General features: G+C 38.9%; 1 protein-coding gene across 5 annotated transcripts in view; it reads right to left on the minus strand.

Annotated features, from left to right (window-relative positions):
- Positions 1–16,420, minus strand: part of Nkain3 (Na+/K+ transporting ATPase interacting 3) — a 669,681-nt gene extending 653,261 nt beyond the window's left edge. For 3 of the 5 annotated variants that reach the window (XM_006537951.4, XM_011250046.3, XM_011250047.2), the window contains exon 1: positions 13,973–16,420. In XM_006537951.4, coding sequence (XP_006538014.1) covers positions 13,973–14,026 — 54 coding nt within the window. In that variant the 5' untranslated portion in view covers positions 14,027–16,420. The remainder of the gene's footprint in view (positions 1–13,972) is intronic. The other 2 variants (NM_001290410.1, NM_172987.2) reach the window with 1 other exon arrangement.
- Positions 16,421–25,026: the final 8,606 nt, after the last annotated feature.

Consider the following 25,026-nt stretch of genomic DNA (forward strand, 5'->3'; position numbering starts at 1 on the left):
TGCATCAAATCTGTGTGTGGAGACAAGAGGAGGTTATCCAGTACCCTCATCTATCACTTTCTACTTATTCATTTGTGACAGTATCTCTTACTGAACTGAACACTAAGCTGGCAGTCAGAAAGCATAGGGTTCTCTGCTAACTGGGGCCTAACTCAATGCTGGGGTTACAAGATCTCCCAGAACCTGCTTCTCATTGCATGCTTGTTGGGTTCTTCATGCTTGAATAACAAATATCTCTTTTGAAAAACAAAACAAATATATATATATACACATACTCTGTGCATGTGTGTGTGTGGTGTGTGTGTGTGTGTGTATGTGTGTGGTGTGTGTGTGTGTGTGTGTGTGTGTGTGTGTGTGTATGTGTGTGTGTGTGTGTGTGTGTGTGTGTGTGTGTGTGTGTGTGTGTGTGTGTTCATGTATGTTTACCACATTCCTGCTGGTGCTCACAGACTTTAGAAGAGGACATTAGATCTTCTGGAACACGGTCACCGGTGTTTATGAGCCACCGGTTGTGAGTTCTAAGAGCCCTGGTCTTCTACAAAAGCAGCAAGTGCTCTTAAGTGCTGAACACACAGAATCTTAACTCACCTGTTCACAAAGCACTGAGACTGATTTTTACAGAAAAGTCACAAATGGAATATGGACTCCTGACTCTAAGGCCCCTTCTATTTCCTCTGTGATGATCTCAGAGGACACTTGATGGGACTATAAGGTTAGTAAGATCAGAATTTGCACAGAAGAAATGGACCAAAAAAAGAAGGACTCAGAAGAGCTGGCTCCCTCTGATGCAAAACAGAGCTAAATTTCAATCAGCCTATGGGTTATGGAATGTCCTGAAAGCTACATCCCCAAAATGGGGAAGACCTACTTTCTACATGACTTCACCAACATCCAATGTCCAGATACAGACTCTTAGTATGAACTCCTTGGAGGCACTGTACATTGTACAATGTGAATTGTTTCACAGTTACATAGTGCATCAATCTAAGGGCCATGGATGAGGACATCAGCACAGAGCCCAGTCTCCACCTAAGTGCACTGAACAATTGCATCTCCATGAGTCCTCTCCCCATTCACAGCTTTCTGCACCAACACTGGGCTGAAAACTTAAAAGTTTTTAAGTGATTAAAAAAGTAACCAGCTTGAATGCATAAATAAAGTATAAAATACATTTAATTTCACATCTGAATGCTCTTAATTATTCAAACTTACCTTAGAAATATGTAAGTATCAGAACGTTTGATTTACAAGTTGGGTACACTTGTATGTGAGTATAAATGTTTATTGCATGCTGTCACTAGTAACAGTTGATTCCTCTCTTTTTTTTTTCAGGACAAGCAGATCTATCATATTTTATTCTGTAGATCACCATCGAAATAGTTTCGCAAATCATCCACAAGCTAGACAACACATCTTGTTCAGGCAGAACTCTTATAGAATTTGCTTATTCCTGCTATTTTGTAGGAAAGGATAATTACAAAGTAGTCACCACGATGAACTTACAAGAAGAGAAAATCAATGGAGTTGTCGAATGATGCATGTATCAACTCCAAGCCCCAGGTAGCAATCCTACATAATTAGATGGGAGGTAGACAATTAGTAGGTGATCACTTACGTCCTGCCTGATTCTTTTTCTGTAATGACACCTTTTGTGCACCCATTTCATCTGGGACATGCATGATAAGGTATGGGTTCTGATGCCACTTTTGTCAAAGAAAAACTGTCTGTACTGAAAGTTAAACAGCCTCCTTTCTCAGCCATATGGGGAGGAAAGGACAGATCATGAGACACTGCTCTAGGTGTCCTCTGAGAGCCTCCATTAGAATGTCACACTCAAGAAAATCCATGTGATAAGGGAAATCCAAGGGGAGACGCAGCCAGGCTGCTGCCACCTGAGCTCAAGGATCCGTGCCGTGTATCTCAATGAACATGTGGACATATCACGCCACAGCTGGCTGCTTAAGGATGAGAATAGCAAAATTCAACATATGCATCTGTGTGTCTGCACTCCTTTCTGCAGAAAGAAACTATGCAGAGAGCAGCAGGATAGGCAGAGATAAACGTGATGCAAACATAACTTCAATTGTGCCTTATTATCCATCTATCTGCCAAACCCTATATCATAGAAACGAATCACTACTTACCAGCTGTCACTTGGGGAGTGCTAAGGAAGCTTGGAAACTCTGTTGGTAAAGTGAGAGTGGATCATAGTTCCTCTAGTTAGCCTTCTACAGTTACTATTCTTCATTCTCCCTGCTTCTAGGGGAAGGATCTAAGTCTGTTATTTAATATCTCACTAAAAACCAGTTGAAGAGCCAAAAAAGAACAGATATATGCTCTTGACTCTGGCAAAATTGGTTTAGCAATTTGGTTCAGCCAAAACTCAAAACATGGGACAGTGATTCCAGGGATAAAGGAAACAGATTGAAGCAAAGGCTGGAGGGAGATATTTTTATTAGTATTCTGACCTATTTGCTTTCAATTCTAATAATTCACCATTAGCCTTCATGTCTGAGTTCCTTCATTTTCCTTCTCAACTACAGGTGTTTCCAAAATAACTTTTCTAATTAAGTTTGACTGGATATTTCATAATACTTCAATGTCAGAAATAGAAAATCACCCCTCCTTTGTTGAGAGTGCATTGCTAATTGCTATATAGGTCGCTGGCAAATTTGCAATCCTATATTTGCTACTTAAAATACAATATTGCTGACTCATCTCTTGTTTGTGGTTCATTACTGTTCAGATCATCATATCTAGGCTGCTCATATAAAATACTACCACTAACCATATAGGAGTTTATATGTGAGTATATAATGGGATGCAGCCCCAAACACCATTCCCAGATATATGAGAGGCACAGAAACCAGAAACCCTAACTATCAAGGTCTTCTATGAATGTTCAGGGGCTGTGCTCCATAGGGATGCAAAATGAAGCATATTAAATTTGTCCTGCTTTACTGCACGCTCTCCACTCATATTCATCCCAACCATCCACCGTTGACCTACTTCTATTACCGTATGACTACACATGCACAGTGATATCGTATTCAAATCTGTTCTCTGCTTGCTGAGTGGGTGGTTCAGTGTTGAATTCCTGAGATATTCTTTGTCCTATAGAGAAAGATTCTCTCTCATTGTCTTTCCATTTATTCATGTCAGGGAAAGCAACTGGTCACTTCAAATCTAAATTTTCAATCACGTCTTAATTAAAAAATGATGCTGAAGACCAAAGAAGTGAAGTTCTATTTATAAAATGGCCACTCCTTTAATAGCATTTAAACTCTTCATCAGTAATAGCAACTAATGTATATTTTGTAATCAAATTTGTTTGTGACAATTGGAAATTAAAGATGTACCATTTATATGTCTGAAATGCCTTAGCCTGGTCTTCCAGATATGAAAATAAGCTAAATGTATTATAACTAAATTATCAGGAAGTGAAATTGATACAGATCTGTTTTCAAATGTCAAGATAGTTTGTCTCCATTATGGAAAAATACATTAACAAAAATCAGTATTCCACACTTTGGATGGTTCTTAAAGAAAAAGGAAACTATTAAATCATAATTTCTTAAACTAAAGTCCCCAAAACATCTGCCTTCCAACAAAATCACCATTAGTAATGAAGGAGTTAAAAGTTATAACGTATAAAGACACTGCAGGTCTAGCCAAACAAACACATGAATTATACATGACCAAGGATTGTGCTATGATGGAGGGTCTCTGAAATGTTATAAAACATTAAGTCTCCTACTTGTGAAATGATTCAACAAGGCTCACATGGAAGCATCCCTGAGGACAGCTCCATCTGCACACTTCCAACCACAGCTCTCTGTGAGATGAAAAGGCTGTTAGGGGATCTTGGCAGGCCCTTAATGGTTCCAAGCCTTCATCTAATGCTTCTCTCTAAGAGGCCCTGAATTTAAACCATCCATTCAATACTGTGCTTACAGCATTCGGATCTTTAGTATGTGAGCTATCCAAGGCCAAGGAAGAGTTTCTTGTCAGATGGCAGAAAAGGATTAGTGACTGAAACTCTTAGGAGGAGAGAAGACACCATGAGTACCGACCCCAGTGGGAAAACTGCTTATATTGGGCAGTAAAAGAGCTTGCCAGAAGCAGTTCATCTGTTTGAGAAAATGGAGCATGCACAAAGGGGGAGAGTCCTTGATCTGCAGGTAGCTTGTATTTCATCAATCCTTTGTTTGAAATGCAACAGGGTATGCCCCTAAAAAGAGATATGGCCAATGAGAAAGGCTACATTCTACTGAAATTGCAAACAAAACAAAACAAAAGTTGTTTCTAAGAACTCAACATCTCTACTTGGGACTGAAGTCTCCTGCATCACGCTTTAAAAGTCACCTTTCCTGTGAGGAAATAGCTTGCTCAAAGGATTAAACTTTGCAACTAACATCTTTGGCATAGCCTATTTATTTTAATGCAGACACAACATTCCACAGAGTTCTTTTCTTACATTTCTACATATTATGATATTCTTCAAAACGTTATATGTCTAAGTGCATTTGAAATGTACAAATGAGAAAATATGTTACTTCAATACACTGTAATTTTCTCACATTTCTTTTTTTTTTCCTGGCTATGAATGATAGTATAATAATGCCTATCTCTTGAAGACATCTCAAAGAATGAAGCAAAGAAATTTTGGATGCATATGGTTTTGGGATCCTGTTATATCAATGACTCATTTAAAAAATATTAGACAATGAATATTATGTAGTAAATGCCTTTCAGTGTATGGCTAAATACACTAAATACACTTATTATTAAATAGACTTATTTATATAAATAAGCCTCCTTTAAGATTGAACATTCACTACTTAATGTGGAGACAATGGAATATAGTAATTCATTTGAGTCTGAAAAGCCAGATGTGGCTGTAAAAAGTCATTTGAATCCTTTTGATGTTGATTCTTTGACATCCTCACGGGAAGAACTAATTAGGGCCAATAATGCAGACAGGTCGCTAGGTTTTGAAGTTAGTCCTTGCTCATAAGAGCCAGTCAATACAAAATAAGCAGAAATGAGTCTCCCATGGGGGAAGGAGTCTTGTTTTAGCCAGTTTCTTTTAGAATGAAACCCATGAGACATTATCAATTACTAACTTACTTAGAGAACTGCAAAAATGTATAAGCACTTTACAGAAACCAGAAAATGACTATGCAGAAGGAGTAAATAGTGCAATTTTTAATAATAAAACCTTTTCCATTATTCTTAGATAATTTTATACATGTCTATAATGTACATGTTTATAGTACACATTATGTTTTCGGTACATGAATAAATTAATAAATTAATTAGTTGTATGAAGAATTAATTAAAGGCTCCTTAATCAGTAACGACTCATAGGAAGAAAACTGGCCTTCTGATAAAAGACTTTGCCTGGTGTGTTATTAAATGTTTAATAACTGGCTCTAGAAGACAGCAGGGCAGCCTGATTTGTGACATTTGTATATTTGCATATGAAAATACTTCTTCCATAATAGAAATCGATACCAAAATGATGTCACTAGACGTAAAAGTTGGACAAAATCTTCTGTAAGCTGCATGCTTCTATGTAAAAGTCCTACCCAACAGCACTGTAAATGTAAGATAATATCCAGATGGTAAATATGTTGACTTCTGAATATGCATTACTTTTCTTTCCAGATAATTTATTTATAGCTCATATAATTAATTTTTTAAATAAAACTGCATTTAACAATTGGCTCATAAAATCTCTAAACCCTCTCTGTAAACTCTTCCCAGCTGGGACAAGTTGGCTCTAGTGTACATTGCCTTATCTCACTGTTGGCCAATTAGAAAACTGCTCATGTGGAGGAGAAAGGGTAGAAAGGGATAAGGATGTTTGGGAAAGAGATTCCAATGCTAGAAAGGCATGCGGATCTCTATGTTGTAATTAAAGACAACGCTAAAATAGATTCCTTCTTATAAACTACAATTTTAAAGATTTCCTTTATTAGGTATTTAAGTTTAAGAAGCTTGGTATCGTGAAACATACCTGCATTTCCACTACTCTTGAGACAGGGGCATCTCAGAAGTTTTGTAGCCATCCTAGACTGCATAGCTAGAGTTTATATGCAACTATATGTGGGTGTATGTATATATATATATATATATATATATATATGCAAGTATATAATTGAATGTATTCAATTATATACCTATACTTGAATATATGTGAATACCATATATATATATAAAGAGAGAGAGAGAGAATGAGAGAGAGATGAAAAGAGTAAACATTTAAGGAAGAGTTGCCACTAATGAAAATTTTTTATTTCACAACATCTTAATTAAGATCATTTCATTTCAAGGTACTTTTTAGTGGAAGAAACAACTCAAGCACAGTGCTTTGTTATGTATCCTGATTAAGTGAGTTTACCAAACATTCTGCTTATCATATAGCTTCCTACTTACAAACATTTATTCTCCTACATACTGATCAATACCAAAATATAAACATATCCCTTATTACTGAAAAAGAGAGAAGCTGTCAAGCTGTCAGCATTATATATGCCTTACTTAACATAAACTGGTTGGGCTCAATTCTCTTACAAGAAGAGAACTGCTACAATCTAGTTTCCTTAAGACCTTGTTCTGAGACCTATTACTAACAAAACAATGCCTGAAGCATTCAGAATGCAAAGTCCAGTGGAAAGAGTAGGTTGAAGGTACCTTACATTTAATTCCACTTAATGGTTTAAATATATGTCATTAGTAATGGGAAACATTCTAACGAATGGTCCTACTGCAATAGGCCATTCAACCATTGCCAACCCCTATGCTTTCCAGTTCTTGGTCTCATTTTTCACTCTCTGTAGGTGTTTCTGTTCCAAATGAACAGTTTTTGGCTTTCTTGCTGTATCAAGGGGGTCATATCCCCCAAACCATTGTACCCAACTACATTTATTCTATTGTAGTTATGTTAATGTCTCCTGCACATTGTGTCTATAGCTCAATGGTCTTTCCCTGAGAAAGCATTCATAGCACATCTCCCATTTTATTTGAGGACTTTGATAATTAGTCCAGATTTAAAGCATAGACTAGTTTCTTTTATGGGTTGATTTATTTGTGTTACCTTAGTAGCCACTACTAATCACTGCTAAGGAATAATCCTTGGGCGACAATGATGTTCTGCTATGGAGTGATGTGTACTTAACAGTTTCCTCTGAGACCAAAGTTTTTCACCTTGGAGGGAGAGCTCCTTCAGCAGAAAGTTAAACAACTCAAAACAGCTTCAGAAAGTACCTGAAACTGAGCAGATTCACTAGGCCACTCTCTGCCAGAGTAAAGTATCAAAGCTGAGAGTCCTTCTGAAGAAGGTGACACACAGGACTTCAGTAATATTAGCTATTAAAAAACACAAGCTGCTTTGTCTGTCATCTACTTTTTCCACACGTTTTACCTGCGATATGTCATTGTGTGTATTAGTCCTTCAGAAATGACTTGATTGTATAAAGAGAAGAATTCCCCAAATTTGTAATAAGGATATACTTCTGAGGGAAAACAAAAATCTTCATGAAAACAATCACTGTAAAAATTAACTGATTAAAGTTGAGAACATTATTTTTAAAATCAATGGTATTTTCTAGAAAATAAAATGTGGAAATGTCATGGGGATATATATATATATGTATGTATATATATATATGTATATATATATATATATACATATATATATATATATATACATATATATCCATATCTATTTTCTCAACCTTACAATTCTGAAATTCAAGGAAAGAGATGGGAGTAAAAACACAGAAACACAGGTGTTTTTCAGGATGCTGGGATTTGTCCCTGTGAAACAGGGGGTGCACATTTATGTAAGTGAAAACTGATTCTGTATTGCTGGGTTATCTAAGGTAGCTTAAACAGATGTGTTATGATCTTTTGATGGAATAATGCTGATCTCATTGTAGTATTATTAAGAACAAGTAACCATGCGGAAGACAAAGGCAGTGCATCCATGGGCAGAACAGGGAAGCTATACAAAGGATTTGGGAAGAGAAGAATCATAAAATAGGTTTAAACCAAAAGCATCGCAGAAAGTATTAATCAATGAAATCAACATGTAATCAGTAGATGGAGCTTGAGAAAGAAAAGATCTGACAATATAAACCTGTTAGCCAGGAGGCTTATACTATGAAATGTTCAGCATTTTCTGATAAGTGCCCATCAGAAAGATATATCTCAATTAATCTCAATAACATTGGTACCGTGCAGGCCTTAGTTTGAGATAAATGGACCATATGGTGGCTGTAGGTAATGATATGTACAAAGTGTTTAAATATTGAGAACCTAATGTTAAATGTGAGAAATTCCAAACAAATTCATGAAGAGATTATTCTGGTTTGGTTGTTTGAAATCCTCCCCATTCTGAACCTACATCAAAATATCCAATTGTTCAGTGCACTGTAAAAAGTATTATTTGACAATTAAAAACAGTAGTAAAATAAGGACTTCGGTTAGCAAAGTAAAACTAAGAGCATTTTTCAAGTTCTTACAGAGGGTCCGAACCACCCTAGTAAATACTGGAGAAAAATCTGGAGAGCATTAACATCAAGTAAACCTTTAATCCATGTATTATGAGACCTGAGGACAGTTATTGAAAGAGACAGAGACACAGAGAGAACTGAGACACGGGCAGGGAGATCTCATATCTACCACAACAGCAGTCCTGTCCTGTAATAAACCATCACTGACTGACCTGTCTTCTATCTGGACTCCTTCCTAATGGATATAGCTCAAAAGGAATGCTCAGACAACACAGAGAAGGTGCACTGAGCTTGACACACACAGTCTGGATGCTGTGTATCAGTAATAAACCTGACCAGAATGGAAACACAGTACTCTAGGAGTCCTACAGACTGACCCCGTTGCTCGATAGTCAGTAAGCCTCCAAGGGAGAGAATCACATGTGCAAGAGCTAGAGTTTAGGAACTCCAGAGGGACAGTGCAGTCAGAGCTGGGGAGTCAGCCAACTCTGAGCCAAGGATGCAGCTCCTTTCTGTTTACCTTCAGAAATGAAGCCTCTGGTAGACAGCCTTGAGAGAAGTCCAGTCTGTCCAAATTTTTCCAACCCAAAGAACTTACCTAATTTGAATGACAGCCCATCCAAATCTTGGTGCACCTCATAATATTCAATCAGATTGCCCCTCATAGATCTCTTGTATGACCCTGATATCAAGGTCCAACCACCCCTATAAGGGAGGCCATGAGGCTGGTAAGAAGCACTATGCCTCTTTCTAGCTCCTGGTGGATTGTCTGCAGTTTCTGAACGTGATGGCCTGAGGCCATGGTCATAGTAGCCCAGCGACATAATCAGTAGCCTCTCCCTTTATCTTCCTCTGTATTTGCATGCCTATTTTGTGCAAATTTACCATAGTTCTGTTCCTTTAGAGAACCCAAACTAAACGGATCTCACTACATTTTCATACATAGAATGTATTTTGACTATTTTCAGCCCCCTATTATCTATCCTGTCTTGAATCCCTTCACTCCTGCTGCTCTTTTCTCTTCCCAGACAATCCCCCTTCTACTTTCAATATTTCCTGTGGCCCCACATTTTTTAACAGCATAGCACATTCTTGTGTACTTGATGTGTAGGTCAGCTCTCAGCCTTGGCTTATGAAAGGTGATTTCTACACCAATTCTAATGTCTCATTACTAGTCATAAATTAATGAATCTCTTAACCTTCTTAAGTTTCATAAGATGAGCCAGAATATTGAAATAAAGACAACAAAAATTAAGAATTCATTGCAGAACTGGAGTGATGGCTCAGCAGTTAAGAGCACTGACTATTTTTCCAGAGGTCAATTCCCAGCACCGCTGTCGCAGCTCAAAACAGTCTGTAACTCCAGTTTCAGGGAACTGTTGGCCTCAGTAGACATTGTGTGCATCCGATGCACAGACATAAATCTGGCAGAACCCCAATACATATAAAATAAAATGATCTTCAAAAGGCAAATCTTCTGCACAGAAAAAAAAAAGAGCTGTTTAAATTAAAACCATGTAAAAGCAAAACTATCACTATATCTACGTTATAAAGCAAATGAATTTCCATACTGGCTGTCCAACATTTCTGCGAGATAAGCAGTGCATTTCACAAGACTTAATTCAACACTTACACAGATATGTCACTATCAATCGTGCACATTTTGTTTGCGCTTTTGAATGTCACAGGTACTCTGCTCTCAAGATAGTCAGAAGGTGTAACAGAAACCTTGAAGCTTTTTTTTCCACTGTCTGTCAGCAAACAAATGCTGATTTTCTTTAACTGGGGAGGATGTTCTTCCAAAATAAAACATACAACCCATCTATATGTTAATAGCTGCTTGTTTAGGTAAATCTCTTGGGTTTTCTGAGGCTATAAATATGCCATCATAGTTTTGACTTTTAATGGGCTGATTACCAGCTCTGACAATAAATATAGCTCTCACCATAAAAGAATATAAAATATAATAACTTCTCCAAGTAATGACACGTCAAGTTTTATTGAACGATCCTTAGAGTCTGATGACTATATGGTGGAAGTTGTCTAATACTTTGTAGGAACCATGCCTGCCATAGTGCATTGAACACTTTCCCGAGGCAGCTCAGGGAAAATGTTTCTGAAATGCCATGTGGAGGTAATGACAGAATTTAACACACACATTTAAGGCTCATTTAAATACGGTGACTAAAGCTGATTTAGCAAACGTATGCTCCAGTGTTCTTTTAAACTCTGGACTCTACACACCTGATAATAGAATACTTGCAGCAAACGTGTCATTAGATAAAATGTATTTAAAAGTTTTTTTGTTGACTTGAGAAATGGGTGGGATGGTAACCAATTCTTTCCTAGGAAGATTCAGGTCACAAAGTTTTCTATGCTCCTGTCTTTATTTTTTACACTTTCTCTTTAATCTGGTCTGGCAGAGTTGAGGCATAAGCACATAAGTTTGCATGGAGAAAAGGCAATAATGGAAAATAGTTACAGTAGCAGAAAGAAGATAGAGGACAGACTTGCAAATCAGAGTTCATCAGTATTAGTCACCTAAAAAATGGCAAGTTCGTGCCTTCTTCCTTTGGAGAGAGTAAAGCTCATGAGCAAAGGACTCAGATCACTGATCTCTTGGCTGTCTCGAATTAGGTCTCCTGGGCTGTTTAGGTAGTGGTCTGCACATGACTCTGTTGTTACTAAGTGAATTCCTTGCACCAAGTCTGAGTAGCAAGTGGCATACCCTCTTCTTAGCAGCACTTGTTAAGGTTTCATAATCCTCATCTTCCAAGGATTCACACAGTAAACAAAACCAGGAAACTGGAAGAGGGGCTGCTGTTCTCAGTGGGAAGTGCACTAGGTCTCAGGAAACCTGGAGTCCTTTCCCTTAGCACGCTGGAGCAGATTTAAGCAGGCTCAGAGGGATTATTTCTTAAATGTGCATGATTTCGGTGAGCCAGTTATCAACCATAACCATTCTTGTAGACTCAATAATATAAAATTAAATAAATCATACTCAAAACAGAGGTGCTAAATATCTAATGTTCACTCCTTCATAATTATTTTTCTACATTCTTCTTTCTCTGTGCTTTTGAAGTTGTTTAAGCCTCTTATTTTAGTAAACATTTTTCAGTGATGCATACTAAAACTACAAGTATATAGCCTCTGCTTTGTCAAACGAAATTCAGAAACAATCTTTTAGGGCCTGTAAATTATTACACAGATCAGAAAAAGAAATCTGGTCACAGCAATGATGAATTCCAATTTTGTTTCAGTGTCTTCTTTCCCCTTAAATCAAATAAAAGCATCAAACAGTAGTCACATCAAAACTATAAAGACAAGAGCTTGTCAAACTCAACAAAACAAAAGAATTATTCCAGAAGTAATTTATAGTACGAATTATTGTGGTTTTTTTCAATGCAGTACTATTCTTTATAAGAACTATGCTATCATGCACTAATTTAATAATGTGGTAGAGAAGAATGCTGGCTAGTTTGTCTTGTCAACTCAACACAAGTTGGAGTCATTTCAGAAGAGAAAAACCTCAGATGGGTGAACACCCCTGCCAGCTTATCCTGCACATTCTCTTAGTTACTGATTGATGTGGGAAGGTCCAGCGCACTGTGAGGGGTGACACCTCTGGACTGGCTGCTCTGGACTTGAATAAGAAAGCAGGCTGAGAAAATCACAGGAGTAACCCAGTAAGCATCACTCCCACTCCCCAAGGTGTCTGATTCAGGCTCTGCTTTCAGATTCCTGTCTTGAGTTCCCACCCTCATGTTGATGACAGACTGTGTTATGGATTTGTGTGTTAGTGTCTTATCATAGAGGTAGAAACTCTTACCTAGACAACACATATACTTTCTTTTGGTTAGGATCCAGTTATGAAATTCGTATGATCGTGTCTCCACCTCTACCATACTACAACTTACTTTGGGGGGAAAAAAAAAACTCTATGAGTTCCTCATGGGCAAATTAGTGAAATTGGTGAATTGAATTATGATTGTGTGAAACCCTTACGTGCAATATGAATGTAACACTAAAGTATGCCTTTACAGGTCACACAATCCAGTGTGCCTTAGAGAAACAAGAGTTGACCGAATTTATTCCTTTTTTTTTTTAATTTAAAAGCCGAGTTCACTTTTTAAAAAAATCAGTATGTAAGCTTTCTTTTGAGGGTTTTCACCCCAGCTAAAGAAAAAAAATATCATGCTCATGTGTAAGTTTTAAATTATTGTTATTTCAAACACATTGTGGAATAGGCTATCCAATAGTCTTCCGGATTTATCTGTTTTGCGTGTATGATTACAGAAGAATAAGCACATATACAGTGAAGCTTTGGGGGGAAACTGGAAAAGTGAGAATGTTTAAAAACCTCCAGTGAACAAGGACTAACTACTGAGCCTCATTATTACTTCTTCCCGTTAATGAGCCCTGCTAGAGCTATCACCATTAGGTAAAGTTCTCTGAAAGCCTTGTCAAAATACACAACTTACACCTTTGTGGGTTCTGACAAAACAAACGCAATGCTTCAAAGAAAGGAAGTGCCGCGGGGAGCCTACAAGGTCTGCTCCCTGAACTAGGAGGGAAAAAAAAAAAAAAGACTATGAATCTCACTCACAAAAGTCTAGCACAGGAGATTGCAGCCTTGACTTCTGGTAACCACGAAACAGACCACAGAATCAATCCTAATGACAATAGGACCCAGAGTATTTGCATAGAATCAGAAAGGTCTTTTATCTTTGCACCCTGATTTCCAACTTCCTATTCCACTCACTCCCTGGGCAAGGGGCCAAGCCAAACAGAAGCCGGGTTCCCTTCTTTGCTCTGTTCACTCCCCAAAGACAGCTGTCAGTCCGTCGCATCCTGAGCACGCAGCATTTCAAGAAAATCAAAAGAGGAACTGAAAAGGCAGAGGCTGAACTTGTGGTTCCCAAGCACAACCACATGTTCCTGGAGTACTCCACTCCTCTACGATCGCCTTCCAGATACTGAAAGAGAGGTGAGATTGTAGCTCTCTCAGTAACTAGCTGCCCTCAAGCACCTTCTAACCAAACAAGAACCTATCTCCAGAAAACCGTCCCAATAAGAGCAAGCTCCAAACCCAGGCATAACTTAAGCAGAATTGCAGAGGATGCACACGCTAGGTGTCCAAGAGAGGGGCGGGGAAAATGCTCTCTCCTGGAACGCCACCCCAGCTGCCCCCGACCGCGTGGCGATGCCGGGTGGGGGCGCAGTGAACCCAAGCGCGTGGGACCAGAAGTGAGACCGCGCCCTCCTGCGGGCAAGAGCTACCAGGCGGGAGGCACAGATAACCTGGAAGGGACAGAGAGGGTGGGGGATCCCTCTGATGCGCTCTGCCGGCTCACCGGTCTTTAGCCGGGAGCTTCGGATCCAGGGACAGAGCCCTACAAGCCAGTCCGAAAAGCGGGCTGTTTCCAGACCCGGACGCACTGGGCACTTACCAGCTGCAGTGCGCAGAGACAGACCAGCGAGCAGCGCCCGGTGCAGCAGCCCATGGTGCGGCCAGCGTCCCAGCAGCGCCGCTTGAGAGAGATCTGGCAGCTCCGGCTGTATCCTGCGACTTCAGAGCAGCCCGCGCGGCTCTCTCCCCGACTGACCGGGCGCAGGCTCCGGACCCCGCGGCCGGCTTTCTGCTTTCGGACTGGGGCTCGCTGTCGCCTTTGTTAATCTGCGTGCAGGGCGGGCGGAGGTCAGCGCGGCGCGCCCGTGCAGTGCGTCTGCCAGGGGTCCCTACCTCCTAGCGCGAGGGTCGGCTTCTTGAGGAGGGGGAGCCGGGCGGAGGGCGGGGGATGGAAGAGGCTACAGCTGGTGAGTGGGTGAATGTCTTTTAGGGGAGGGGAGTATGCAGGAGGTGGGTGTCTGGAAAGTGCGGTGGGCTGTCTGGGTCGGTGTGTGAGAGTGTGTGCTCACGCGAGTGTGTGTGTGTGTGTGTGTGTGTGTGTGTGTGTGTGTGTGTGTGTGTGTGAGTTGGGAGGGGATGAATGAAAGAGAGCGCCTCTGGGGAGGATCGTCTTGTCTTGTTAGGAGTCTGGGGAGAGAGAAAGAGACTGTGGGAGGATGAGATTGAATGTGAATGAGCTTGAATCTGGGAGGCCCCCAGGGATTTGAAGCCTAGGCTCACGGAGCAATTGTGGAGTCATAAGCTGTAGGTTTTCTTTCTGGGTGTGAGGAGTGGGTGAAAGCTACTGCAAAACCTGGAGCTAGGTTTACCCACGCTGCCCTGGAGAGGTACATGTTCTGTTTGGTGTGTGGGGAGGAAGGACCAAGAGACTTGGAACTCAACGTGAAAGCACTCTACATAATGAATGGCCAAGGTAGGGCAGTGGACTGAGCCACTGGCATGGCGCTAAGAGGTGGTTCAATCAATAAGGGTCTCAACCCAAGACTCTGGGTCCCAGGTCAGCGGAGATGACATTTTTCGCACCAGGCGCCCCTGCTGGAATCTTCTAGGAAAAGTTGCCTAGGGTCACAGCAGAGCTTAATGTTCCCCCAAGAGCCCAGAGACTAGACACACTGCTCAAACTGACTTAAGGCTTTAATTTGGAGTGCCTTGGGAGTCTTCATAGAGACACTGACAAGGAAAAGACAGGGCCTTTTAATAATAATGAGATATTTCTAGAATAAACACAAATAAGAAGTTGGACAGAGAAAAAGTGAGAGGAGCCTAGAAGTAAAACCTAATTCTAGTTACTTAAGATACCAAACAAACTCTCCACGAATTCTAAAGAAACTGACTACCCTCACATGAACAGAGCAGAGCCCAGGAGTTCTGTAGCTAAATCACTCCTCAAGAATCAGGAATAAGTCGAAAAACCAAAAAAGAAAAAGAAAAAAAAAGAAAAGAAAAGAAAGAAAAAGAAAAAGAAAAAGAAAAGAAAAGAATCAAAAATAAACCCTTGACAAATTGAGTCCAAAGAGGAACAAGGCTGGAAACACGGTTTTTAACCTATTGCTGCTCTCCTGGTAGATTCTTGGTTTATAAGTTAAGAAAAAGTGAAGGCTAGGTCAAGTGTCTCTTGCCTCTTAGCACTCTGGAGGCGTAAGTAGGCTGATCTCTCTGAGTTCAAGGATACCCTGGTCTATAAAGAGAGAAAAGGCAAGAGTATGTATTTAACCCATTCAGACATTAGTTTTGGATTTTTGTTTCTCTTGCAATTTTATGTCCTGCTCTTTGTAATTCCTACAACATACATTTTATTTCTAATGTGGACAACATTGTTCCAAGGAAAAATCTACTCATGGCATCTCTGAAATTATAGTAAGTACAAAAGAGTAACTCAAATGGCTATTAAAAAAAGTCAAAAAACAATGTTTCTTGAAACTCCTGTTCATTCATGTGAGAAGGGGCAAGTGTAGTCAGAAGTGGGGGTTTTTGTTTGTTTGTTTGTTTTGTTTTGTTTTGTTTTGTTTTGTTTTCTATCCTAACTTTAAGACATCCATCATCTCCGGGCAGTGGTGGTGCACACCTTTAATCCCAGCACTTGGGAGGCAGAGGCAGGTGGATTTCTGAGTCTGAGACCAGCCTGGTCTACAGAGTGGGTTCCAGGACAGCCAGGGCTACACAGAGAAACCCTGTCTAGAAACAAACAAACAAACAAACAACAAAAAAAACGCATCCATGGTCAAGGACTATGAGATATACAGAAAATGCATTCATGGCCATCACTGATGAATGAAATCCATAAAAAAAATACACACTGACAAATAAATAGTTTTCTTTTTCCAAATCTTTCCCTGTAGTCTTAGCCATTGGCCCCTCTGGTAGCTGAAGTAAATGGTTGCAGAAACAGACACAGGAAAGTCTGTCTGTATTTTCTTTGTGATTTAATTCATTGATTTATGAAGCACTACACAACAACTAAACACACACCATTGTTTGTAAAATCCCAGGTACCACCCTTCTCTATGCATATTCACTCCTTTGACTCCCAACACCAATCCCACTGATATAGGTTCAGGGACAACTGTGGATTCAGGTAGAGAGAGTGCTCTGATGACCACAGGGAGGCACAAGAATATAAAGTCGGTCAAATGACTTGAAAGCCCCTGGACTTCAGTCTCCTGGCTGTCATTAAAACTTAGGGCACAGAAGCACTTGTATACAATGTGGAGAAAGTCCTCTCTCAGAAGAAGCTGTCGTGACTTGCACTAGTCTAGTCCCCAGACACAGTGTTAGCAGGTGGAATGTTCTGAGAAAACCTGAAGCCCCCTGTGCTTCTGACTTATCTCCTAAGAGACCCAGCTTGCAAATTCTTCTTTGTATAATTCAAGTGTTTGAAAATGCATTGATTTTAAGTGCATTTGTAAAAACAAAGCAACTGTAATAACAAGTCTGGAGGGTGCATGATGCTTTAGTTCTTCTTCTTTGCATCCTTTCTTCTTTTCTTCTGAATGATGCTAGAAATCCCTAGTTGAGGCCATAGCAGTTATCAAATGAATTTGTGTACATATGTACAGAGATTTTTTATTGCTGTTCATTTGTTTCTTTATTTTTTCTTCTATCTTAATTTTTTTTGGATAGTGCTCCTTTAAGAAGCTCTAATTCTTTCTCCCCTACTACTATAAGCTTTGAAAGTAAAAAGGCATGTGAGGGGACAACAACACACAAAAAGCCAGATCTGACAGTGCTGATTCCTGTATTCCTTAACTGAGCTGCAGTTATTTGAGAATCTTGGGACCTAAGGCATTGGTGAATATTTTCATAAACAAGATACTTAAGGGATAAGACTCAATTCTAAATATGAGATTCTGTTATCTTTCATATACATCTTAGACATAAAATCTACAGGCAATTTTTAAGTGTGCTCAAGCTTCGACTACAACAGAAAATCAGGTGTGGGTTGTCATGCTTGTAATATCATTTGGACTCTCAAATTTCTCAGAATTAGAGTATTTAATGTGAGACACTGATTTCCTGTTTCTCCTTAAATAAAGATGCAATTCTGAAGTTTCCTTTCAACTCTTACACGCTCTTCATAATTTTTTGTAATACTCTCTGGAATCTGAAATACGTACTTAAAAATGCAAAATAGCAATGTAAAATGTGTTGGGTGTATTATGGAGACTTACAATTCTAAATAAGTTGCACATGAAAATCATTTTAGTTATTGTCTTAGCCACTGTTCTATTACAGTAAAGAGAGACCATGACCAAGGCAACTTTTACAAAATAAAGCATTTAATCAGAATTTTCTTGCAGTTTCAGAGGGTTATTCCCTGATCCTTATGGCAGGGAACGTGGCAGTGTGAAAGCAGGCTTTAACTGAGAGCTTTACACCCTGATGCACAGACAATGGGCATAGAAGGGAGTGGGGGTGGGGGGAGGTGGGAACCACTGGGCCTGTCCATGGGCTTTAGAAACCTCTAAGCTTACTCCCAGTGACACAACACCTCCAACAAGGCAACAACTCTTAATCTTTCACTAACAGTTTACCAATTGGGGACTAAGGATGAAAATATATGAGTCCATGGGGGCCATTTTCATTAAAACCATCATAGCTATCATTTTTCTTCCCTACTCTTTTAATATATATAAAATCCTAAATAATTAGACAAGTACACAAAAACATACTATTTCTCTTATGTTTTTAAAATCATTAACATAAACCTATAATTCATAGTGAAAACTATTCTATTTTTTCTTGTGTTTTAAAATGTTTGGTTTTCTCTATTTGATTTAAAAGGTAGAATCCAAGGTCTTGCTAAATCTCTGTATATAGTGCATGTTCTATGTATGCTCTAATTCACTCACTGTGCCATTAAGCATTTTTAGTCAGTTAATTGAAAAGTTTTAAACAACCACTAAAATTAGAGAGAGAAAAAAAGCATTATGTCCTTCTATGTTCTTAAATGAGAGTGCAAGGTGAGTAAATTAGTAACAAGAGAATGGGCAATCATTTCTTTTAAACTGCACTGTGATATAATAACTAATGGCTGTCAAGAGAAGAAGAATTAGCCTTTCTCTGAAATGAGTCCCTAATTGGTTGTCTAAAATAAAGTCCTCCGTGATGAAACCGTATATACACTCAGACACACACAAACGGGGTGTTGCCGAGCAGATTGTTTTTATATAGTTTTGTATATTATCCATAAATATACATGTGCACATACACAAGCTGGGTTATATATATGTAACAATAATCAAAAAGGGGCATCGATTTGAAAATAAAGTGGAATGGAAGGAGTTGGAGGAAGAGACTTGGAAGGGGCTGGAGAGAGGAACGTCAAGGAAGAAAGTAAACTGATTATGCTTTATTTTAAAATGTATAAAAAAATTGAATCCAAGGTAATCCACAGATCACAGGAGTAAACGGAAACCTGTTTATGAAGGTTTGTTTTTATCTGATGAAGCATTTTGTGAAAGCAAATATCTTTTGTTCATTTCAAAATATATTCTGGGTAAGAGAAGTAGCATTTGAAGCAAAACTGTATCTATGAAGGGCTCCCTTTGCATTGAGAGCCAGAGAATGCCTTCAGCAATGCTGTGGGGGCATGAGAAAGAAGTCTGACTCAGCATAACAGAGCATGTTTCTACATGATTTTTTCAACCAGTGTATTTTTTGTAATGTGCCTATGTTGAGAGGCAGTGAAAAACTGATGGATTTTTTGAGAGAGAGAGAGAGAAAAAAAATATGTAAATGAAGCTCAATTATTTTATTGTAACTGAATGCAAAGATTTATTTATTAAAATAAAAAGCAAGACTGTACCCAAATCCAACTTCTGGTTTAAAAACAACCAATACCTCTGAATATAGGTATCAGGTGTGTGGTTAACCCTCTGCTACTTTATCAGAGAAGAAAATGCACAAATCATATGACCAAGCAACAAAGCCAGTGAAGGCAAGGCTTTAAGACAGCGTCCAGGGGGGGAAAAAAAAAAAAGACAGCGTCCAGTAGCTGCATCCAATAGGGGTTGGTAGTGGGTATATCCAAAAAGCATTCATAGTAGATGAATCCAGTGGGGGCCTGTAGTAGATGTTCCACAACCCTATCCTCACTCCTCTATTTTTACAAGTTAATTGCACAAATATTCAGCTTCCTCCTGTTAGCACCAGTATCTCACATCCAAGCCAAACTTCAGTTCCTAGGAGTAGCATGATCGGTGAGGGAAAGCATCTGACATGTAAATAAATTAGCTATGTGGACTCTTAAGAAAATACTCCTGATGTGGTAAGAGATTATCCATAAGACCAGTAGAAGATATAGGAGTTTTCAAAGTACTCTTGCAACTGGAGACTGGGCTACCTAGCTTACAAATGTAAGGCGCTTGCCAAGGGGCTTGAAGCCTAAGATTCAATTCTTTTTTTTTTAATATTTTTTATTATTATGTATTTATGTATTACATTTAGAATGCTATCCCAAAAGTCCCCCATACCCTCCCCGCCACTTCCCTACCCACCCATTCCCATTTTTTTGGCCCTGGTGTTCCCCTGTACTGGGGCATATAAAGTTTGCATGTCCAATGGGCCTCTCTTTCCAGTGATGGCCGACTTTTGATATCTTTTGATACATATGCAGTAAGATTCAATTCTTAGGAATATCAAACTACTGAAGTTTCTCAGAGTTGGTGCCCACAGTGGTGATGTGTCGTATAATCCAACTTCCATGAGCTGAGCCCTCCCCTTTGTGAACCTGCATTCTCCTCCCTCTCTCTAAGGTGCTTTTAGGAATCTTCTTCCCTATAATTTGCTTGTATTTTAATTTTTGTCTCAGTCTTTCCATAAAGCCTCAAAATAAACATTTGGTTAGATTTACTTAGGTCACCAATTCATGGTACCTAGAACTTGAATAAATACACAGTTAGAACCAGCCTCAATTTAATATGAGAAAAAATAATGTGTATTATATGTGTACATTTTCATAAATCCAGATTTTACAAATATAATAAAGATGTTAGAAGAAGATAAGCGATCTCAGTGAATAGACTCACAACCATATATTTCATGAACACTAACCAAAGCATCCAATACACTACATGGTAGGAATTTTCTCAGTCTCCAATTCCTGTTCCCTAGAGATTCCAACTGTGCTTAGCCCAGAATCTAACTAGATTCTGCCAAATAGAGTCAATTTTCAGCTTTAGTAAAGATTAATTATAACACCCATATAATGTCAATTCATATCATATCTCTCTTTTCTCTCTCTCTTCCTCCATCCTTACCTCCCCTCCCCAACCTCATAGCTGTCAGCTATCAACAAACACATGTAAAGGAAAGTAGATAAAAGAAATAACCTGAATTTTGTGGCTGAAATTATGATAATTTATATCTTAGGTATATAAACATTCTTAGTTGATAAGAACTTTTTATGATTCTTTCAGTGTCTTCCTTCTATGATCTGTATGAACTGTACCTCCATCCTTCTCCTGATTAGCAGAGGTCTAGGGTAAAGTAATATAATTGCATGTGTGTGTGCATTTTTAAAGAATAGATATGGAAGAAAATATCATTTCTGGCCTTACTTAAGAGTTAGAGTCATTACATGATCAGAGGCAACTATAAAGACACTGGAAAAATCTGACTCAGCCAAGACTAAGAGGAAAAGGGATGGATTTCAGGGACAGATAGGATCTAAGAAAACTTATTTGCTTCTAAACTCATTTTCCCTGAAGTCTCCTTTACTGAAGTTACCCGCCTCTTCATGAATATCCCACCTATATAGCATTTTTCAATCATGTTTACTTATTTCAGTGGCTGTCTCCCCTGTAAAGGCTCTATGTACAAAGTACTGCTTTTCTTGTCCCATTTCTTCCATAACAATATTTGTTGCATTGAATTAACAAATTGTAATATAATTTTTACATAATTAGGGTGCTGCATATTGGCGAATTAATACACATTTGTCAAGCTCCTCAAATAAATGAAATCATCATTGCTGTGCTATGGCACATTCTCTAGTAGCACCAAGATGATAATCCTTCAAATAGAACAGCACTGACAACCAAAGTAGCACCTGCTTTGCTACATAGAGCACCTGTCTCCAGTTGATCTTGGCTGAATTGACACAGTATACCTACCTGTCTTTCACACTGACCTTAGGTTGGTTTGCATGACTCAGTTTGACCCTAGAAATTAGGGCAGAGATATGCTGTATTAGTTGTGTTCTTTCTTTTTTCCTATCAATGCTGTGACCAAATAATACCTGACATAATTAACTGTGGGAAGGATGGATTTGTTCGAGCTTACAGACAGAGGATACAGTTCATGATGGTGAGGAAGACATTGTTTCTGGAAAGGGAGGGTCCATGATGCTCAGCTTTCATTGTAGAAATCAGAGAGATTGGGTCAGAAGTACAGCTAGGCTGTACCTTGATGGCCCATCATCAAAGACCCATCTACCAGACAAGTCTCATAACCCAAACATTCAACAACTTCCCAATGCAGCCCAACCATCTGGAAACATGTGAACCTGGGAGATATTTCGTATTCAAGCCATAACAAGGCATATAGGGTGTTCATCCACCTTGATAATGTTCTTTTCACCTGCCAGGAAAAGTATAGAACCTAAATTCCTGATGTTCTTTCTGTGTTCTAGAAAATGTCATAGGGGCAGACCTGAAGCCACAGCCACTGATATAGTTTCATCTTTCTTTCTGTTACAAAACACTATGACCAAAAGAAACTTAAGGAAGAAAATGGTTGATTTAATGTGTTAGGTTCACAATACATCACTGAAGGAAGTCAGTGTAGGAAGTAAAACAGGAACTTGAAGCAGAAACCACAGTGAACTTGCTGGCTTGCTTGGGCTAATGTTCAACTCGTTTCCTTATATAATTCAGCACCATCTGCCCAGACAATAGTACTGCCTGCAGTGCACTGGGCCCTCCTGCCATCAGTTAACAATCAAGTCATGACCACAGGCCAATCTAATATGTGCAGTCCTTCAAGTGAGACTTCTTTCTCAAGGGACTGTAAGTGATGGCAAGCTGACAGCTAAAGCTAACTAGTGTACACACCTTATCTCTGCTCTGTTATTTACCCAGGCTGCAGTAACATTGACATTATACAGTGAGTGACATATAAATAAAAAGAAGAGAAAAAAATTGGAATCCTGGAAGTGGGAAGGTCAAAGATAAAAGCATCAAAAGATTCAGAATATATGAAATACCATTTCTTTCTTGATGGCACCTTCCAACTGTGTCTGAACACACTAGTGTTCAAATTAGTGCAGGAGCCTAGCAAGTATTCTGGGGCCTTGATTGTAATCAGGCCTCCACCTCCGTGGCTCTCACTCTTAAACAGCCCTCATTCACTAGCAAGATGGTTCTCGAGCTTCCTAATGTTACCATCCCCCTTTAATAGAGTTCCTCACATGTAGTGACCTCCAAGCATAAAATTATTTTTGTGCTACATCAAAACTGTAATTGTGCTACTGTAACAAATCATAATATAAATATCTGATATTTCCAATGCTTTTAGGTAACCCCTGTGAAAAGATCACTTAACTCCAAAAACATGGCAACCCAACCCACAGGCTGAGAAATGGTGCTCTAGCACAACCACTTTGATAATATGGATGTAATATATGGGTTTGGAGAAGATGCTTCCATAAAACAGCAGCACTCAGCTATATAATCAGTTTCCTGTAAAAGATATGTGTATAAACCCCTGGGCTCTCTGTCAGTGTTTTAGAGTATTTGTCCCTAAAGCAGATTGAAGCATGGAAATTTGAATAAGGAAAACTCCAAAGTAATCAGATGTTCAGGCATTATATTTTGGGAACTGCTCACGACATAGGCCACATCTTTGGCAAGAGAAAAGGCAATATTCAAGCCTATGGACCAAGTCTTCTATAAACACTTTATTATTAGTCATTTCTCTACCCATAGGGCTGAGTGTGGAAACCCAGTGCTTGTCAAGTGGCAGAGAAACATGAACCCAGCCACAGCAGAGGACTGGGAGGGAAAGGAAGTCTGGCTTTAAAGAATTATGAAACCCTCCAACCTCAGTTTGGGTGATACCACTATATTCCTCTATGCAAGTTGTAAGTTGGTTGTTTTTACCTTTCATTTTGAATTCGATATTTCATTTTCATTTTCACTTTTATGTGTATAAGTGTTTTACCTGCATGTATATGTGCCATGTATGTGCAGTGGCAACAGAGGCCAGAAGAGGGCTTTAGTCCCCTGGAACTGTAGATACAAATCACTGTGAGCCATCTATCATGAGTCCTGAGAACCAAGTCCAGTTCCTGTAAAAGAACAACCAGTGGTCATACCCCTCCACCCCAAATTTATTAGTTTATTAGAGAATTAAAATGGGTTTCATAAGAGTTAAATCTCTCTACTAATGAGATAATATAACTAAATAATAAGATAGATAACTATTTAGTCCATATAAATGAGTGCCATAGTTCAGTGTGGAAGCACAATTATTATTCCATATGTCTAAATTGTTGTAATATATATTACCAATTGATGAGAATTTCTTGTCCTACGATGCTAAAGTAATATTTGTTTACAAAAGACAAGACACAAAATTTATTATGAGATAAAAAATTGTATTAGACACTTCACATGATTTTCCTCATCCCTCATTTCACTCTGCTAACATGATCACAAACAAATAATCTAGTGACATCTGCTTTCTGTGTCTACATAATAACTGAATATTATCATATGTGTGGATAATAAAGAACCTGGCACACGCCTTTAATCCCAGCACTCAGGAGGCAGAGGCAGGCAGATTTCTGAGTTCGAGGCCAGCCTGGTCTACAGAGTGAGTTCCAGGACAGTCAGAGCTATACAGAGAAACCCTGACTCAAAAAAAAAAAAAAAAAAAAAAAAAAAAAAGAAAGAAAGAAAGAAAAAGAAAGAAAAAAAAAGTACCTGACTCATGCTAGCTCCTATGAGTTATGGTATGATGAGTGACAAGAAAAAAAGTATTGTGCTGTTTCCTTCTTGGATTACAGAAGCTACGTAAGGGTGAAATTTGTTTAACTTTGTCTCGGGAAAAAAACGAGGTGGTGGCGGGTTAATTGGAAGAACACGGAGAAACTTATATCCATCCAGGTTGGAAGACTAAATTTCTTTTATTTGTAAATGAACAGCAATAATCTTCATTTTAAACACAGAACAATAATTAAAAGGGCTGCCATATTATGTCAGAAGATAGCAGGATTCTTTGAGAATTCCTCCCAGGCAGTATTGGCTCATAGTATGCATCTGCTCTACTCTGAGAACAGTTTGTAGAATATATAGGGCCTCAATAAATGCTTCTTGAATCAATGCTCATGTTTATGGACAGTGGTGAGGACAAAATTCTAATGAACAAAAATGAGAGAATTGTTGAAGATTTTTAGCCAAAGATATGTACACAATTACACAAACCTTAGCCACCAGGCACTTTTGCTCTGCCCCCCAAAATACCTTATTCTAAGGCTTCTTGGAATACCCACATGGGAATACTGTGGAGATTAACCCTCCATCATCGGGCCCCATGTCTGAATCATCGGGCCCCATGTCTGTTAGGAGTGTCTGAGAATATTTCTGCCTACTG

The sequence above is a fragment of the Mus musculus genome, chromosome 4, assembly GCF_000001635.26.
Source record: "Mus musculus strain C57BL/6J chromosome 4, GRCm38.p6 C57BL/6J".
NCBI lineage: Eukaryota > Metazoa > Chordata > Mammalia > Rodentia > Muridae > Mus > Mus musculus.